Source organism: Zootoca vivipara, chromosome 16, assembly GCF_963506605.1.
Source record: "Zootoca vivipara chromosome 16, rZooViv1.1, whole genome shotgun sequence".
Taxonomy (NCBI): Eukaryota; Metazoa; Chordata; class Lepidosauria; order Squamata; family Lacertidae; genus Zootoca; species Zootoca vivipara.
This window is the reverse complement of record NC_083291.1, coordinates 18,824,799-18,845,499: the sequence shown is the minus strand read 5'-3', so window position 1 is coordinate 18,845,499 and position 20,701 is coordinate 18,824,799. Positions and strand designations below refer to the sequence as shown.

The 20,701-nt window shown below is 39.4% G+C and overlaps 1 protein-coding gene across 2 annotated transcripts in view; it reads left to right on the top strand.

Annotated features, from left to right (window-relative positions):
• Positions 1-20,701, top strand: part of HOOK3 (hook microtubule tethering protein 3) — a 63,393-nt gene that overhangs the window by 5,499 nt on the left and 37,193 nt on the right. For both annotated transcript variants that reach the window (XM_035097011.2, XM_060269043.1), the window contains exons 2-6: positions 5,316-5,401; positions 11,184-11,256; positions 16,348-16,398; positions 18,720-18,852; positions 19,308-19,375. In XM_035097011.2, coding sequence (XP_034952902.1) covers positions 5,316-5,401; positions 11,184-11,256; positions 16,348-16,398; positions 18,720-18,852; positions 19,308-19,375 — 411 coding nt within the window. The remainder of the gene's footprint in view (positions 1-5,315; positions 5,402-11,183; positions 11,257-16,347; positions 16,399-18,719; positions 18,853-19,307; positions 19,376-20,701) is intronic.

The window sequence follows — 20,701 nt, the reverse complement described above, 5'->3', positions numbered from 1 at the left end:
GCATTTGCAGGACCTTTTTGTTTGGATGATAAATTTGAAGTTTTCATGGAGACCAATATTAGAAGGATTTACAAAATCTGTGTGTGCTAATTGGTACAGCCTGAGGAAGACAACTTACTACATTATGGATAGTATGTGGTTTGTAACTAACAACAATCAGCAATGGAGACTTTAAATAAGGTGGTTATTAGGTTCAGATTTTGAATTCTTCATATCTGTGAACTATAGCACTCTGGACTGCAGCACAGCCTTTGAGAAATGTTTCTCAAACATATTTGCAGCAGTCCTACTATAATTATGATCTGTAAGGTGGTGGCTGTTCTTTTTATTTTAAAAAGTTACATTTTTAAGGTTCTGCAAAGCAACTGATTTAACAGCTTCCTATTCTTTTTATTTATTTACCGTATTTATTCTTCAATGATGGGAAGAAGGTATATTTGCACACACATTTTAGTAAGTTGTAAGCAAGAGAGAATGATTTTTCTTCAGAATATTTGCTTGGTAGGAATGAAATTGACAAAAAGGAGTCTGTGTCATATGTCTGTTACATACCAACTTGAGTCATTCTGTCCCTGCTGTGGCCTTGAATTCTGTTTAGAGTTGACTAGTTCAGAAGATTTTCTTGTTTCACTGACATGCCTATGTTGGAATTATGGGCTGGGATCCAAAGAAGAAATGTCATGAATGTACAATGGAGGTTACTGCTGAATAGTGCATGCACCCTTTCATGCACATTCAGTCACAGTGTGTCTGTAGCACTGTAGGCATTATTATTATTATTTTATTTATACCTCGCCCATTTGGCTGGGTTTCCCCAACCACTCTGGGTGGCTCACAGCGTATATCGGAACATACTAAAACATCAACATTAAAAAAATTTCGATACAGGGCTGCCTGCAAATGCTTTTGAAAGTCAACTGTTGGAGTGGCTTGTCAGTTAAGACATAATTACTGTATCTGAATTTAACAAACCATAGTATATCGGACCGAGAGAAATCCATTTGTCTGTTCACTTATCTTGTGTGCGTTAATTAAATATTTCCAGAGGTTGGAGAAACCACACTTTCTTGTGGTGTCTGTACAGGTGATTCCTATGGCCCAGGATATCAAACCATGATGGAGGAATCACAAAGTAGGGATTACTTAAACCAGCTTTGCTTAACCTGGTGTCAGTGTTTGAAATTAGCCATGTACCAGGTGTGTTTTGTGACTGGTGTGGTGGGTCCAGTTGTGACCATGTGGAGATCTCTGGATGCCAGTTTGGCGACTGACATCTCCACCTGGCTGGCTCCTCCAGCTTTCTTAAGCAGGTAAGCAGAAGAGCTTATTTATTGCATATATATCCCACCTTTCTCTCTAAAGTGTGCTTGGTTCACCCCCTCCTGATTATTCCCTACAATGACCCCGTGATGTAGGTTAAGAGGCTGTGAGTGGCCCAAGGTCACCCAGTGAGCTTCATGACTGAGTGGGGATTTGAACCTTGATCTTCAAGGTGTTAGTCCGACACTCACACCACTATACCATAGTGGCTTCCTAGAGTACTTCTGCTATGGGGCACCTATATAAATTATGTAGGTAAATAAATATGGAGAAAGAAAAATGTCACTTACAGAATGATCTGAAATATTATCATTGAAGCTTGAATTTGTTTTATTTGGATTGCTTTATTTGATGTTTTAATGTGTTGTAAACCACTGAGATTTTTCCCTTTAAAATATAAAGCAGTATTGAAATGAAATGAAAAATAATAATAACAATAATAAATCTTATTTGGGGGGATGGTGCCTAGACATTCTGCTGTGGTGACTGCAACCTAGTTTTAAGGTGTCATTTGGCAATTAGCTTATATATCTGAGTTTCTAACATTGCGTGGTACCCCTCTAATTGGTTGGGAATTAAAACTCCATTAGCCCCAGGAAGCAAGGCCAAGGGTCATTGGATGATGGGAATTGTAGTCCAAACATCTGGAAGAAGCGTTTTGTGTTAAACAATAGCTTCCTTGGCTTCAAAGTCACAGACTGTGGGTAAATAAAGCCTGTAAATATTTAAATAAGATGCAGAAGAGAAGGGAGGGGGAGCATGTGAGTACAAAGCTTGTCTCCAATTACACAAATTGTGGTTCATTGGACTGAGATGGTAACATCTGAACCAAACTGGAAATGAAAGGGCATGCATAAGGGTGTTTCCTGGGCCCAGGGTGTCCATTCACATTGAGATGAGGTAACAGATATTAATAAGTCATAGTACATTGTTTATTTTAAAATATGTACTGAAACCTGTCAGTCTTCCTTTCAGGGCACCTAACAATGGATAATAAGAATAACAATGTGCAATCAAAATCAAGAAGAGGCTGCATACAAACAGAAGACTTTCCTGTTGTTAAAGGCTTTGAGCCACTTAGATATCAACTGAAAGGAACAACTGAAAGGAAATTTCCCGTGTTAACATTTGTGTCCAAAGCGTGTATGTTAATTATTGGATGGAAGGGTGTTCCAAAATGTATTTTTTATAACTTGGGTGAGAAAATGAGTTAAACTTGTCCTTAAGCTGCTTGTGAAACTTTCCACATCCACCCAAGCACTCTAACCTGTTTGTGAACATTTTAAGAACTGGTTAGGGTAGATTAAATGATCAGCAAGTCGACAAGCTTGTTTAGCTGAAACTCTCCATATATATATAAAATAGCAGCTGGGTGAAGATGGGCAGACTCAAATGTGTTCCCAATCTTTTTCCAGGGTGTTAACTTCCTGTTATATTTCTACTCTCCAGGGTTAGGAAATAGGTTTGAAAATTGTTGTTCATGCACTGTAGAATACTGTATTCTACAGAAGGAATTAAGTTTCTGAACTAGTTTGTGTGTTATGAGTGGTTGTTTTTTTGGGCAAAGTTTCAGAGCAGCCACTTTGTTTGCAGTATAACACATGCCAGCACGCCTTGCGTTTTATGATTTCTCAAATGTAAGAGTCCAAAATATCCGAAGCAGGAAGTAGCCATCCCTTAGCTATTCCAGGTGCTTCCCATTCATTTGCAATCTGATGAGGCCAAAACTGGAACTTTGCAACAATAAAAATAATATAAAAAAATCAGCTGCTGCCAAGGAACATCCCTTGCCACAACGTTTAGTAAAACCAGGGATGGTTTCAAGGTTGTATGGGCTTTCAGCCAAAGTAGGTACCTTGTAGGCAGTACTGAGCACTGTCAAGTGGCTTCCCGCTGCCATTTTCATTTCTTCCCCCCATCCCGCCTCATGTCCTAGTTCTCATTTTTTAAAAGATATTATATGTTAAGAACATGGCTGCCACTACAAAAACACGCAGTGGCCAGAAAACTGCAAGTTTTAAAAAGGAGGAATCAAGGCAGGTATTAGCAATGCCAGCACCTATTATGAAAGGGGAGGAGGTAGCTGTGTTTTTAATCACCATTTTAAACATAATGCACAAGTATCTTGGAATGTTTAGTCCTTCCCAGAGCGCAAGAGATGATGAACTTAAATGTGGAAGGGAGCTTGTACCAACAGCTAAGTCCACTGACTCAAAAATTTGTGGAACTAGGAGTTATCTAATGTTGGGAGTAGGACTTCCATATGTTGAAAGGATGGTTTCCTTTTTAATCCAAGGCTGAGGCAATGGGAAAAACAGCACTCTGCTGGACTGATAATGGTGTGAGCCCCTCTATCATAGCTGCAGGTTTTAAATGTGTGTAAATAAACTATATATCCTAAAGATACCTCGTTTCAAGACTGGGTGGTGTGTAACAGTATCTTTTATTATTGTTAATGTTTTGTTTTGAGGTTATCTTTTTTGAACTGTGGGAGAAAGGTCACTTTTTAAATAAATTCTAGCTAAAAGTTTCAAGTTTAGAGGCCACTTACTCCTGAATATCACATACTGGGAATGCAGAGACTTAGTTTTGAGAAGACATGCACACACTCAAAGGAGGAGATGATGGGCAGACTTTGTATTAATGTTGCAATCACCACTATTATCAATATTAAAGAGTTGGTGATGCACACTTGGCTAGAAGGCAGGAAAGGTGGCTGCTGCAGACAGGGAAGAGGTGAATTGCATTTCCATCACAGCACATCAGGAAGGCCAAAATATGTACCGGTATTTTAAAGGTGGAAAGGGGTGTAATTTCAAAGTCAAAGAAGCTTAGAGTGGTTATTTATAGCATGTCAATGTGCAGAGAAAAACAACATTCACTTAGGGGAAAGTATGCAAAATGCTTAATAAATTCATGATGCAATCTTCGTTATGCACACTTCCATCCTGTGGAAATTGTTTTTAAAGGTGTGTGCCTCCAGGTATAGAAATACCTGTGCATCTCCAAATAAGAAAATATGCTGGATGGTGTGGAAGTTTGGAAGTATTAATTGAGGGAAAGAGCCAAGACACAGCATGCAGAAATATCCTGATAAGGGCTGCTTATGCATGGATACTCTTGCTCAACTTCACACATACATTGGTTCTTGTGTGAGATAATGTGCACTTTGTCACTGTCGTTGGATTTGATCGATACTAATTGTATTTTGCTTTTGCTTTTTAGTTTGCATTTTTGTATTTTATTCTTGTGAGTCATGTTTGTTCAAAAAGTGACATAAAAAGAAACTTTAACCTAATGTGGCATTATATGATCTGTGTGCAGGTCATAAAGTTTATTTTCTCTTGAGTTAAGTTCAGTTGACCCATTTTACCTACTGTGATTTTTAACAGTCACCTTCTGAGGGCAATAGCAGAAGTTTTACCGGTATTAAAAGGGCCAAGATGTCATTGGCTCAGCTACCATACCACCTAGAAAAAGTAAATTTCATAGTGACTGGAGGGGTGGGGAAATCTAATGTAGATACCCTGTTAAAGGTTCCATGACTTTATGAGGACTGTTCTTGACTGTTCACCCCTAAAGCTTGCTTGATGACCTTCAGCCAGTCATGTTCTCTCAGTCTAACCTACCTCACAGATTTGTTGTGAGGATAAAATTGAGAGGGAGGAGAATTGTGTATGCCACTTTGAGCTTATTGGCGGAAAAGTGAGATATAAATATAATCAATAAATTGTAAAATAATTAAAGGGGCTGAGAGAGTTACTGCCTTGCGGAGGAAGTCATTAGTTTTTTATTTACAATTTTGATTACCAGTAGGGACAGAGTATTTATCCTTTTGGGCTAAATTGTTTTCGTTTGTTACTTTTCTCTGCATTGTATAAATAATATAATGTATTGTAGTTGGCTAGTAAGAGTTGCAGCGCTTTTGAAATCTCTTGATATGCTGGCATGACGCAATAGATGTAACTTGACTAAATATATCTGTTCCTCCTCAGATCCAGACATTTAATGTTGAAGCACCATGCCAGACTGTGGATGATTTAACCAATGGAGTCGTGATGGCCCAAGTCCTGCAAAAGATGTAAGAGAACACTTTAAAAAAATCATTGTGAATGTGTTTACTTACTCAGTAAGTAAGTAACTTGCCCCTGACAAGTATCCACCTAATATGAACTTGCTATGTTATACTCTGATCTTAAGGGTTTTTACTGCTCAACAATAAGTTTTGTTTAACAACAAAACATTAATTACTTTTATTAATGAATGTAATTGTTGGTGAATCAAGCTTTTGTTTTCAAACACAGAAAACAATTCTGTGCATGAGCTGTGTGTTTCCCTTTGCATGAGCAAGTAAACCGTGGCTTGGTGTAACATCCAAACCTGGTTTTCCTTGACCCAGGAAACCACAATTGACAATCCAACAGAAAACTGTAGTTCAAGACTGTTAAAGTGGAACCACAATGCTAGATTGATCTGGTATGGTAAGCTATCCCTATTGTGGTTTGTTTATCCACTCTCATGAAGGGAGGCATTTCTGCACAGTATAGTTTGCTAACCCAGGCTTTTATGGTTTAGCATTATGTGCAAACATGGCCAGTTCTTAGTAGCAGTTTTTAAAATTAAAATCTATTTATAGACTATGACTAATGTACATGGTGTCTTGCAAGATAGCATATTTAACTAAAGAATAAGGATCTCCACCCAGAAGAGCATATTTTGACAGTTGTGTTGGCAATAGAGGAAGGGAATGGGGGAATGGATGTTTAATGTAGTTGATGGGCTTTTATATAGAGCATGCATAATAAAAAATAAAACTGCTTGCTCAGTAAATTACACTGTAGTGAAAGAAATAGCAGAGCTGGTGTGACTAAGAGTTCAGTTAATGATGTCTCCATGTTGCTATTCTTCATAAGTAGCATTGGTAATGACCTTGTTTATTGAAAACTGTCTAAATTACCCTTTCACCCCCCACTCTGTGTTAGCCTTTCAGTGTCATGACTCTGTCAAGGCAGTGCTGGGGGAAGTGTTGTTGCTTACATAAGATGCATTCTGTTAGAAACAGAGTGGCTCTGTTTCTTGCACTTTTACATCTAGCATCTTTCAAGGACATTAAATGTGCTTGAAGATGACTAATCCCCCCCCAGTACTTGGTTTTCTGTTGAGGGTAATATTTATGAAAAGCATTTAGAATATAATAATGTCTCACACCTCTCTGTCACTGTTCTACCTTTTCCTCCCAAAGAGCCCTCCCTTTATCTGGGAGAGGTATAGTCTGAAACCAGAGGGAGAGAAAAGTAACAGCTATTGTTTGGTGGGCCTACAACCTTTCATCTGCAAGAGAGGCCTACAAAAAGACTCTGCCCCTTCAACTGTGAAGGGAAACAGCACAGATTTCTCTTGTATTAAGGATGAAGAACTTTCTTTGTGACATCAGCAGTTGCTACATTAATCCCTACTTTTGGCGTGGATCTGTATTTAGCAATCAATATAAAGAAAGAAAGAAAATCATTCATAAAAAAATACTTAAAAAAAGAAAGAGACATTGACTTCCTGGTGGGGATTGGTTGTACTGGGCTTTTCCCTGAATAATGTGACAGTGTAGGTGGACTACGGTTTAATGGGACTGAAAAAAGGGGTATGCAGCTGTAGTAAAGCAAAGATGAGGCAGAAGAAATTGGCCCAGAGAGTGAAATGAAGTGGGGGTATGCCAAATAAAGACAGATCAAAGCTATCAAGGAAAAGAAGTTGATTTGTTCCTTTACCCATTCTTTTTGGCTATATCCCAAGTTGTATCTAGGCATTCCCACCATTTGGTAGACATCTTGCTAGTTAATGTAAAGGGACCCCTGACCATTAGGTCAAGTCGTGACCGACTCTGGGGTTGCGGTGCTCATCTCGCGTTATTGGCCAAGGGAGCTTCCAGGTCATGTGGCCAGCATGACAAAGCTGCCTCTGGCGAACCAGAGCAGCACACGAAAACAACGTTTACCTTCCCGCTGTAGCGGTACCTATTTATCTACTTGCACTTTGACATACTTTCGAACTGTTAGGTTGTCAGGAGCTGGGACCGAGCAACGGGAGCTAACCCCGTCACGGGGATTCGAACCGCCAACCTTCTGATCGTCAAGCCCTAGGCTCTGTGGTTTAACGTAACCCACAGCTCCACCTGCATCCCACAGCGCTACCCGCCATGGCATAAAATAATAATATATGGCATAAAACATTTATGCTCATTTTGTCTCACTTTTATGTAAAAAATGCAGAGAACTTATTCACAGAAATTGTGAATGTACTTTCTCCACAACATGCCAGAAATGGAGTGGAAGCTAGCTCATTCACTGCTTAAACTAACCAAACCAGTTTGTTGGGGCTTTGTTACCAGCACTTCATCTGTACTTCATCTGTAACCATCCTATTATTCACCACTGAGAATCAAGCTGTAATTAAGCAGGTTTAAATTGCATCTTCAAAGATTTTGTGCTACTATTATCTTAGAAGCTCAAAATAAATTTAACTCAGATTCCTACAAATTAAAGAGTGTGTGAAATGAGATGAACTTCCTCTTCAGTGGAAACAAGTTAAGAATATTGCATTATGAGATAAATGAGACATAGAGCCTTGGCTTAATGATGGGGGTGGGGGTGGAGGGAGGAAGGATTCCATCACGCTCCCCAGGCTTCCTGTCCTGTTGAACTCCAATTTTGACAGTTAAATCTTATCCCCCTCACCCAAAGCAAGCCTTTCCTGTTTCCCACCATTCTCCGAACTGACTTGTTCTAGATGTTCTCAAAATGATGGTTGTGGGGGACCTCTAGTTCCATGAGGAGCCCTTTTGAGGTAATTCAGAGTTTTATGACAGCCATTACAACTGTAGAGCTGTCCCAACATATCATTGGCTAATCACATTTTTGCACATCACACTTTGGATCTCATGCTCTAGAGCAGAAAGATGGTGATTTATGCTTGAAGAGTAATGTGTGCAGTCAGAACCAGAAAAGAGTGCACAGGGCAATGAGGTCAGTACAACTCTGACCTTCACGCTGCTACAGTATACAAACATATCTGCAGATTTAAGCCCAGGTATAAGCTCCTAATGGATCGACATTCATCTGAATGTTCCAATTTGTGTAATTTGAGAGTAATGTCAGAAGTTTCCCTTTCAGATAATACAAGTATATACTAAATTCATTTTTGCAGATGGATCTGCCAAACCAGTTTCTAAGAGACTTCTAGGCATAGAGCAGGCACCCCCAAACTGTGGCCCTCCAGATGTTTTGGCCTACAACTCCCATGATCCCTATCTAACAGGACCAGTGGTTGGGGAAGATGGGAATTGTAGTCCATAACATCTGGAGGGCTGAAGTTTGGGGATGCCTGGCAGAGAGAATATTATGTATGAATCTTTTACCAGAAATGATTCATAACAGATTATTTGGTCTCTATACAATGGATTTTGTAGTTCTTAGTTGTTCTTAATTGCAGCCTGGTACAAAGCTACACTTGATACAATAATTCATTCATTGTGAGTTACATTAATCTTATAGTAGGAACTTGCATAACTTTGAAGAAATATGTTTTAGAACAAAGAAAACAAACAGCAAAAACTGAATTTGAATCCTCCCAGAGCATAATGAAACAGAAAAATACAGAACATGTTTTCAGAGCATTTAAAAGATTGTAAGCAAAAAAGTTCCCCTCCCAACAATGATTTTAAAAATTGTGATTTAAAAAAATTATGAACTACTATACTATATCCAAATTACTCTTCCTTCTGCTCCTCCAAACAGGTACCACAGAAAAGACTTAGTCCAGAGGCAGGTGAGACTGTTCAAGTAAAGGAGAGTGTTCAAGGGATTGACATGCTTCTAGATCAGTAGCATAATTTGCTATTTGAAAATCAAGCAGTTCTGGGGGGTAACCTGCAAGCATAAAAAGGCATGACAGCAGGAAGGTAGGTGTTAGACCAGAAATTCTAAATCTGTGTGCCAGAGTGCACTATTGCGCTATGAGAAAGAAATTAAAGATGGAATACATTTGGTGCTGTTGTACTCACAGAAGGTTCTTTCATAGAATCTGGTTGGAAGGGACCCTGGGAATCATCTAGTCCAGAGCTTTCCAAACTTTTCATGCTGGGGACACACTTTTTGGACATATATCATTTTGCGACACTGCAGCCGACACACAAACGTGTTACGACACACAGTTTAGAAAGCTCTGATCTAGTCCAACACTCTGCAATGCAGGAATATGCAGTTGTCCCATATGGGGATCAAACTTGCAACCTTGGCATTATCAGCACCACGTTCTAACCAACTGAGCTATCCCAGTGGATGCCACCTCTGATGGAAGAGGAGGGAATTCAGGCATGAAGGCAAATCAGCAAATTCACCTCCCCTCCTCTTCCATAAGGAGAAATGTCCTCTAGATGAAAATTTCTTCTGTGAGCACAAAGTATCCAGTTGAATTCCACCCTTAATATTTTAAGGGCCTGTAGCCCAAAGTACCCAGCTGCAGCAAGGGCTTCCTGCTTCCTCTCTGAAAGAACTACTGCGGTGGTCTTAGCTCTTTCTAGTTAGGAGGCACACTCTGATCAATGACTTGTGCAGAAAAAACTGTGAGTAGGCTCCTCTGTGGGTAAGTAGTTCTTAGTGTTGTTATACACACTGAAAGTAAATTTTGCAGGTGTGAGTGAAGTATAGGACTGATTTTTACGTCTTAAAAAGGGATGCCTCTGCTTCCAAAAGCTCAAGAAACACTGTTATAAACCTTCATAAAGAAAGTGAGGGTGAGTTATCTAGCAATAAAGTATGAACAGGCAACGGAACCAAAAATGCTTTTAAGTTGTAATTCCATAGCAGATCTAGTTGGCCAGTGTGTGGATTTTTAAATAAAATGAGTGTGAGTTATAAAAACAAGAACGAAACAAACCCCACAAGACAATAAATACAAGTAAAATAAACATGCTCCGTTAAAGCACTCTAGGGCACCAGAAAACTTTGTGATCCAACTATTTCAGAAAACTGCAGCAGAGGACTTTAGGAAATGTTCCATTCATCCAGTTATATAAGTTGTCGATCATGTCAGTTTGGCTTTCCTTCAATGAAATGGTGTGTGCTAGAACACACCCAATATTTCCCTTCAACTGTGCATTGGTAATTGTGGGCAAGGAAGCTGATCTTGTAATTGAGGAATTCTAGTACTTCATAGAAACATTAGAGGGCTTAATGGTGGTTAATGAAAGCAGGAAAATCTTCAAATAAAGTAGCTTTTTAAAAAAAGGGGGGGGCTGGAAAAACATTGTGATAAGTAATATAGGAACCATAAGACATTCATTAATGTTCTAGAACTTTTGGATGAAAGTAAACATATAACATGAAATTGAGACATGCAACTCATAAATGTCAGTAATAGTAATACACTTATGAAAGCTCTGTTGGAATTGACAATTATGATATCTATTCCAGACAGCCACATAGAAATGAAAGTGATGCCTCGACTTACAAATTTAATCTGTTCCGAAGGCACCTTCGTAAGTCGAAAAACACTATTTCCCATAGGAATGCATTAGAAACGGAAAAATTCATAAGTCGAAGCAACCCTATCTAAAAATTTGTAAGTTGAGAAATCCCTATCTAAAACCGCCGCGGTTTTTTTCTGGATGTCAAGACATTTGTAAGCGCATGGCCATTACCCCCATTTGTAAGTTGAAAAATTCGGTTGTCGAGTCGTTCGTAAGTCGAGGTACCACTGTAATATTATTAAGTAATAGCCTAATATTTTATTTACTGTAATATTTTAGTAAAAAAAACTATAGGTGGTGGTAAGAGACATTGCTAACTAATATTCTGTTTTTGTTTTTCCAGTGATCCAACGTACTTTGATGAAAACTGGTTAAACAGAATCAAAACTGAAGTAGGGGACAACTGGAGACTAAAGGTATTTTCACAGTTTAACTCTGATTTTAACTTTCAGTACACAAAGTATTGCAGTTATACATGTGCATGTGCATTTTATGAATTTTATGTTGCCTTTTCCAGAGTTTCAGAGTTGGTTATGGAATAAGACTGAATCAGGGCTGATTTTACCTAACCGGTCCCGTCAGCAAAAGCCTTGCTGAAGGACTTCTGCTTGCACAATGGGACTCTCTGCACCCAACTGACATAAGATCAAGCCAAAATAAATATATAGGGTGGTATTCAGTGATGTTTTATGCAGTGTAAACCCCTTGAAATTAATCAAAAGGACTGGACTAGGTCCATTAATTTCAGTAGGTCTGCTTTGATTAGTTCAATATCATCCATAATACCGAAATCTTTCTTCTTATGTATAGGTGTTTTTTTTTTACCCCAATATACCACTCCCTACTCTATGCTGATTCAGAAGTGAAGTGTTAATGCAACAAAAATTCTGAATTCTTTTGGGAGATCTTGAGTTGAAAGTAGCACAGTAAAGGGGGTTCTATTGGACAACATGGAAACTAAGAGACCCTCAGCTAATATCCCTGTATGCCATATGCCTCTGAACTTTCAATGTTTGCATGAAATCAGAGACTTTCATGCCTAATAGCTTTATTATTGACTTTGCTCATCAACCATGCTGGCATTGTATTGGCCCTGGGGTACCTTTCCTTATGGTGTACATTCTAGCCGAGTTTCTGTAATTGTGGTTTTGAATAACTCCCAAGGATTCTGGAGAGATTTGACCCTCTTGACTTTTCTTTTCAGCTTCCTTTTTACCAATCCTTCATTTTCAAGAAGTTTCCTTTTTTGAAATAAATTGTGATTGTGTGAATTTTCTTGGCAATTGTCCAATTACATAAATGTTAAATTTGATAGCACTGTGGTCACAGCTCCCAGTCAGTTCAACTTGCACTAAGCCTAGGAGTCACCTCATCTCTGGTGGGTTCCATGACCTAGTCAGTATTCTGGGCCACACTCATTTATGGTACTTAAATATCAATTGCCTCCTTGTCATGACTAGAACAGACAGGTATCCAGTCTCTTTGAATAGTTATAATGTTTTTTGATCTCCAGTTTGTTCACAAGGAGGCAGATATTTTAGAAAGTGTTGCTGTTAGGTTGGATCTCCTTCCATCTTAGAAACAGTCTTCTGCCACAATTGTGGTCACAAACTCCAAGGTCTGGTTCAGGTCAGAGTTGGCTTTGTGTGCAGGCCAGATGGAAAACAGAATAAAGTGACAATTGTGTATTCAAACTTCCCTACGCTCCTTTCCTTTTTCACCCATTGCTCTTGATTCTGAAGTCAAGCGGAGCCGCGTTTTATCTATCAAATGAGGTGCCCTTTCTACTGTGGCTTTGTATACACTTCATTTTTGTAGTTTTAAACTGGTTTAATACTGTGAAATATTGTGTTTTAATATTCATTTTGTGTTGTAACCCTCCCTGAGACCTTAGGGTGAAGGGTGGGTAACAAGTTGTTGTTGTTGTTATACATATATCTAAAGACAGTATATTTATTATTATTATTATTATTATTATTATTATTAATAATAATAATACACTGTCTTTAGAATCCAGTTGCGGGTTTGAAAAACCTGTTCCATATATAAAATTTATAATCCATCCTTTACCTGGTTCCAGACCAGGATATATACACTTCAAAATAACAATTAAATAGTTAAATAAGATATAAATCAAAACATTAAAAACCTGTTCAGAAGGAATATAACAGTAATGCAGAGAGGAACTAGATTCATTCATTCATCCCCCAAAGGACTTTAATTGCTGAATTAAAGTAAGGTCGTACCTGGGTTTTCGAACAGCCTAGTTCTCAAACGTTTTGGCTCCTGAACGATCGAAACCTGGAAGTGAGTGTTCCAGTTTTCAAATGTTCTTTTGGAAGCCAAACATCCAACGGGGCTTCCACAGCTTCCGACTGGCTGCAGGAGCTTCCTGTAGCCAATCAGAAGCTGGGCTTTGGTTTTTGAATGTTTTGGAAGTCAAATAGACTTCCGGAATGGATTCTATTCGACTTCCAAGGTACGACTGTATATAATTATGGTGTTTATTATTTTTTACTGTTTCCTTCTTTGAATTGAATACTTCTGGTTCAAGAATTCCATATTAGTGAAATAGTACCATAGCCCTACCCTGTGGATATAATGAGAGTTATTTTAATCCCTTTTATCAAATACAGAAAGAGTTAGGTGTATTGGTGCAATAGATGTGGGTTGAACCATTGCTATCTACAAGTTCAATTAAAAACATGTTTTTTCACACAGTGGTGTGTATGCCAGGGATTGACATCCGGACGGCAGAGCCAAAACTCTCTTCTCTTCCTACCCCAAAATGTACAGCTGGCCCCAAATTGCCAACCTGGAGGCAGGAAGATGCATGGAGGAAGTGGAGGTTGTGGTTTCATTCCCACTGCTCTCCACTCCTTCCACGTGCCATATTCATCATACCAGTTGCTGACGAGGAGTGTACACTACAGGCCAAAAGACTGAATTAATCCTCTTTATGTTTGCAGTTCATGTTTGCAGAAGGCAAAGGCTTAAAATTCTTTCCATTGGAGTCTTTTTCAGTCTAACCTGCTGATCTGGAGGTAAAATGGGAGCTTTTGTCTTGAATCCCAGATTCCTCTTGGCTAGTAAAAATCAGAGGGGAGGAACTGCTACACCTTACTCTCATTATTCCACATTTTTTGATTTTCAAGTCTCAAGAACTTTTGCTGAAATCTTTGCTTCTTGATGGTACTGTTGTCATAGGGGGAAATGAAACATTACGAATTACCTTTTAAAATTTGATTGGGTATAATCTGGCCTTGTGGTGATTCATGGATGAGAAAAACAGAACCCTTGACAGTTCTTGTTTACTTGCACAACTGGCTTTGTCCTTGTAAAACTTATGAATGTAAAAAGTTGAGAGACAATTGCATTGATGGCGGAAATACTTTTTTCTACCCATCTGTTCCCAAGTGAAAATGCTCTAGTACAAATAGATGCTTGCATTCCTTATTTATACAGAAGATTAAAAACTTGCCCCTCCTACATATCTGAGCAGTTAGAAGATGGGAAAGTTCACAGGAAAGTTCAAGAGAATTGTATGGAATGTTCAACACATGAATCAATTTTCTAAACAGTTAAGGTGCTGCTGCTGCATTTTGATCCCTGAAAGATATTTGAAAACGAGCCATTGAGACCCATAGCCAGAATATCTGTAATGGTTTCAGGGTTGAGGCAACTTGAACACTTCTCCATGTCCTGCATGAGCAGCCTCTCCATACGTGGGCAATGTTCTCATGAAGACATATCAAAGATTAGCATTCGGCCAGGGGTCTTACCCCTTTCCATATTAACAGTAGATACACAGTAGAATCATGGAAGCAGTATTGTCAGTGGGTCACCCCAGGTTGTCTAAATCTGTCTTGGAATTCACACTGCAGGCTTAGGCAGCAGCATTGAAACCCAAGCTGCATTATTTCTTATGTATACAGTTGCTTGCAAGGAACGGTTTGATGGCTTTCCCTTTGGGGGGAAAAGGCAGAGAAGAAAAACTGTTTCAGTACAGTCAAAATGTTCTGCCTGCGACTATTTGAAATGATACTTCAGTATTTCAAAAATAAGATATGGTTGATGGTAATATGGAGCAACCAATAGCATGCCGACAGAAGAGTAAAAGATAAACTGCCCCAATGACTGCTTTGTGCGCCATCAGGGACATTAAATACTTTGCTCTTCTTGGGTGGAATTCTATTATATTCTGGCACTCAAGGCTGCATCCTGTGTTGGTACCATTTACTCCCTTGTGTTCCATTTAGAAATAACTTGTCTAGATAATTGAGGGTTGTTGGTTTTTTTAAAGAAGCATGTTGCCTGGGATAGCTCCGTTGGTAGAGCATGAGACTCTTAATCTCAGTTGTGGGTTTGAGCCCCACATTGGGCAAGAGATTCCTGTATTGCATGGGGTTGGACTAGATGACAATCACGGTCCCTTCCAACTCTACAATTCTGTGATTCTATGATCTATCATCTGACAAAGCAAGCATTGTGCATGATCCATATATACCTTTCTGATAATCAGTTTATATAATTTTCTGACTAAATCATGTCTTCCCATTGAACTGCGCTCCTTAAATTATGTGTAATTCAAAAAGTTTGGTAATGAATCTTAACTTCTTCTGTTTACACTAATTTATCTGCCCAATAAAGTTTTTCATTTCAAGGATTATGCTTATTTGCACAATCATTTCAAGCATTTTATTATAGTACTGGCACATGGTATTGAATCCATTCTCATGGGTCCTGATTCTTGCCTAGGGTATAATTTTTGGCATTGCCTGTTTAAAGAATTTGAGAACGAGAGCAAGCCTAAGTATTGATGTGTATTGGCTAACGAGGAAGTCTAAATTATTTGAGAGCTTGTGGTCTTGATATCCTAAAAACAAGATGTCAAAATGCCATCCAGCTTTTAAAATTTAATGGCCTTTTGACATCTTGCTATCAACTTAAAAGGACCGCAAGGTCCAAAGAGTTTCAAAAGTGGGGTAGAAAAATGAACATACTTGTTTCAAGCCTGTCTAATGGCTCTGTTGTGTGTAAGAACTTGTTTCTGTCCTCCCCACCCCCAACTCCTGTTGCGTTGATGCTGCTTTTGAAGCTCTGCCAATTTGGACAAGCAGATACTGCCAAGAAAGGGCTCAGAAACCCTGCTGTGTTCCCAGTGTGGCCCAAAAAGAAATCATTATATTTGGGAAGCACCATGGGGGTATAAGCCTGAGTCCCTAAACTCATTGGTGTAGGTAGTTTCTATATCTATTTGCTTTCCCGTCCCTATGAATATGAGCAGAGAAAAACTATAAATGAGAAATATAATTAATTGCAAAATCTTGATTTGATGATTGGCTGCTTTAGGTCGAAAAAAATATTAACGATTGGCTGTTTTAGGCAAAAATTGGCTTTTGGCTAGAAAGATTAATTATTGTAGATAGCAACGTAAGATTGTGCTTCGGTGTGGCCTTCTCTCACAGTTTCTCAGTATGCATTTTTTTTCCTTCCTTTTTTAAAAGGTGAGCAATCTGAAGAAAATTTTAAAAGGAATTTTGGATTACAATCATGAGGTAAGGTCTTTTGTTTGCTTATACAAACTGATTTTTTCAACTTCATTTTCCTTTCAACTTGTTATGCTTCATTTTCATTATTCTGTTTGTGTAACAGGTAAATAAGGATTACCGTATTTTTCGTTCCATAAGACGCACTTTTTTCCTCCTAAAAAGTAAGAGGAAATGTCTGTGCATCTTATGGAGCGAATGTGTGGTCCCTGGAGCCGAATTTCCCAGGGGCTTAAGGCAGATTGTGCTTTTTTTTTTTGAAAAAAGTAAGAGCTAAAGGCTAACAAGAGGGAATGAGCTCCTTGAAAGGAACCCACTCAGCAGCTGATTGCAAGAGATCGGGGAGGGAGATAAGAGAGCTAGCTCCCTTCCTGGCCCCTCCCGGCCCCTTGCCTAGGCCTCAGTTGTTGTCTGCAGGGGGAGACATGTGACTGGCTGATTAGATTATCTGTCTGGAAACTAGAGAAGCTGCAGAACTGTGAATTGAACCCCATGAAAACAGGATTTTTTCCCCTTTGCAAGGAAACTCAGCAATTTTGAGCTGATCCTAAAAAAATGGAGCTTTCCCCCTTTGCAAAAAAGATGCACAACTCTGAGCTGACCCCCCCCCCAAAAACGGGGCTTTCCCCATTTGCAAAAAAAGCTGCACAACTTTGAGCTGATCCTAAAAAAAATGGAGCTTTCCCCCTTTGCAAAAGAAGCTTCCTCAAATATTTAATTTTTTGGGGGGGGGGCAAAGGCAGCTAGGCCTCTAGGAGTTGGCTGCTATGCCTAGGACAATTCAAGAAAGCAAAAAAAAAAATTCTTGTTTTCATCCTCTCGAAACTAGATACGTCCAATGGTCAGGTGCGTCCTATGGAGCGAAAAAATACAGTACTAAGGCTAAAAGTATAGCTCTTTAATTCAGAAAACTGATACTTTATGAATATTTTAGATGGCCCTTTGACAATCTTTCCCCAAATTTGTAATTTTTAGAAAAGGAATCACACACACCCCACCCCACCCCGGTATGCTGTCCATTGTTTATGTACCTCCTATTAAGCTGATGGAGGGACGTGGGTGGCGCTGTGGGTTAAACCACAGAGCCTAGTAGGGCTTGCTGATCAGAACGTTGGCGGTTCAAATCCCCGCAACGGGGTGAGCTCCCGTTGTTCGGTCCCAGCTCCTGCCAACCTAGCAGTTCAAAAGTACGTCAAAGTGCAAGTAGATAAATAGGTACTGCTCCAGGTGGGAAGGTAAATAGCGTTTCTGTGTGCTGTTCTGGTTCGCCAGAAGTTGTTTGTCATGCTGGCCACATGACCCGGAAGCTATACGCCGGCTCCCTTGGCCAATAAAGCGAGATGAGCGCTGCAACCCCAGAGTCATCCGTGACTGGACCTAATGATCAAGGGTCCCTTTACCTTTACCTTTATTAAGCTGATGAATGCTTCCTCACATAGCTTCTTTTTCTTAGAGCAATTAAAATAGTTACTTTTGGAAGATCTCTCAATAGAACCACAAAGGCTAAACTTTATTATCTCAGCAATAGCTATGCCTTCCCATCAGTAGCAGAATTCAAATTTATTTTGGAAAGATAGGGAACATTAAGTGTTCAGCGTTAATTGATTTTGTAGACAGCTTTGTAGTCTACAAAAAAAGTCCTTAATGCAATTCTATGTATATCCATTGGAGAGTCTCTCACTTCAGAAAATTTCTTTCTGCTTTCTATTTTCACAAAGAGAAACAATCTACAACAAATACATATACCGGTAAGAATATTCTGGTATGCCACTATTTTGGACAAATAATAATAATTACCCATGTAAGTTGCTTTGAGTTGCCATGGCAAAAAAAGCAACCAATAAATGTAAACAACAACAACAAATATTTATGGAGCTAAGTGTTTGAACGTTGGTGGCTCAAGATACTGTGCTTGTTAAAAGTCAGCTGTAGCTTAGAAGAGATACTGTGCTGTTTACATAAGAGAAGACTGTTCTCACCGAAAGAGTGGACTAGTTGGTTCGATGTGCATGTGCGTCTAGACCAAATGAGCCACCCACGTCATGGGGCTTGAACGTATAGCACAGCATGACTAAAATTAAATTTTTCCCAGCATCTTGGCAGAGTGAGTTACTGAATGAAATTAGCGGGCAAGGGGAGGGTTTTCTTGTTACTGTCTTCTATTTTTCTCCACTATAGATAGACCCCTTCTGTACTGTTGGTTAGTTCCTTGTTGGCCCAGAACTGCATCTGAAGATCTAGTGTCCTTGAGATGTGGAGGCTTGCCAAGTTCAATAGATGTGCTCTCTCCCTATACTATTCACCATGTCTGCATCTTTGTATTTTCACAGATTTTGGGGCAACAGATCAATGATTTTATCCTTCCTGATGTCAACCTGATTGGGGAGCATTCGGAAGTTGCTGAGCTTGGAAGAATGCTTCAGCTTATTTTGGGCTGTGCTGTAAACTGTGAACAAAAACAAGGTCAGTTAAACTTTGGTGGAAAGGGTGCATCATTCAAACTGGACACACAAACAACTTTTCTTGCTTTGTTTAACAATATTTATATACCACCTAATAAAAACAAAAACCCTCTTAAGTGGTTTACATAAAGTAACAAAAATATGTTAGAAAATATCAATAAAATTAACAGACTTCAAAAACATGTAGACAATACAATGATCAAAATATAGATAAAATCAACAGGTTTTTTTAAAAATGCATAATAAAACTTCATGTTTGAGTAGGCTTGCCTAAGTAACAAGGTTTTTAGCAAGCATTGAAAACTATTCTTCTGCCTCATTTATGTTTATAAACAAAAAGCTGATCTTTACGATATGATAGATGGAAGCTTTAAATACTGCAGGAAGCAGAGAGCTATTTATCCTTCTGAATTTTGTAAGTATGGATGATTACGTGCCCAAATTTCTCTCGTACAGAGTATATCCAGACCATCATGATGATGGAGGAGTCTGTTCAACATGTTGTCATGACAGCCATTCAGGAGGTAAGGAATTGGATGGTGGTAAATGGAAGGCTGAGTTTGTTACAACTGCTTCAGTTTAGTGGAAAGAAGTAATTTAACAGAAAAGGGCATGGTATGTAAAAATGAGAAATATTGTCACCCTCTGATAAGCAAACTAAAATTTCTAATGTATATTGAATATTTCATAAACTGTTCCACTTTTCTTTAAATCTAGAAGATATAACCTTCTGGTTACCAATACTAGTTTCCCTTCTTGTCTTTCCTTCCCTGTGGTTCCCGCAACAATTTAGAACTACTAGTTTAGTTTGCAGTAGAAGATTTGGCGATTGAACTTCATTTCCATTAAGGGTAACTAGGCTCACTGATGCTGTAATTCAGTGCACACATAAAAAGGTAAAGGTAAAGGGACCCCTGGCCATTAGGTCCAGTCGTGACCGACTCTGGGGTTGTGCGCTCATCTCGCATTATTGGCCGAGGCAGCCGGCGTACAGCTTCCAGGTCATGTGGCCAGCCTGACAAAGCCGCTTCTGGCGAACCAGAGCAGCACACGGAAACGCCATTTACCTTCCCCTATTTATCTACTTGCACTTTGACATGCTTTCGAACTGCTAGGTTGGCAGGAGCTGGGACCAAGCAACGGGAGCTCACCCCATCGCAGGGATTCGAACCACCGACCTTCTGATCAGCAAGTCCTAGGCTCTGTGGTTTAACCCACAGCGCCACCTGCACACATACCTGGAAGTAAATCCCACTGAATTCCATGGGACTTTCTTCTAAGTAGGTATGCATAGGATTATGCTGTGATAATCATTAAATGTTATTTGAACATTGTTTTTAAAACTGGATGAGTGGTTTTCAGGTTAATTGTAATTAGATTTGATAGCACTATTTGCAGTATGCTAGCATAAAGGGACCCAGGTGGCTCTGTGGGTTAAACCACTGAGCCTAGGGCTTGCTGATCAGAAGGTCAGCTGTTCGAATCCCTGTGGCGGGGTGAGCTCCCGTTGCTCGGTCCCAGCTCCTGCCAACCTAGCAGTTCGAAAGCACATCAAAATGCAAGTAGATAAATAGGAACCATTACAGCGGGAAGGTAAACGGCGTTTCCGTGTGCTGCTCTGGTTCGCCAGAAGTGGCTTTGTCATGCTGGCCACATGACCTGGAAGCTATACGCCGGCTCCCTTGGCCAATAATGCGAGATGAGCGCGCAACCCCAGAGTCGGTCACGACTGGACCTAATGGTCAGGGGTCCCTTTACCTTTACCTTCAGCATAAAGGTGAACTATGAGTAATTAGTAGTATTGGAATAAGTAGGAAAACCAATGATCCACTTTTAAGTCCTCTTAATTT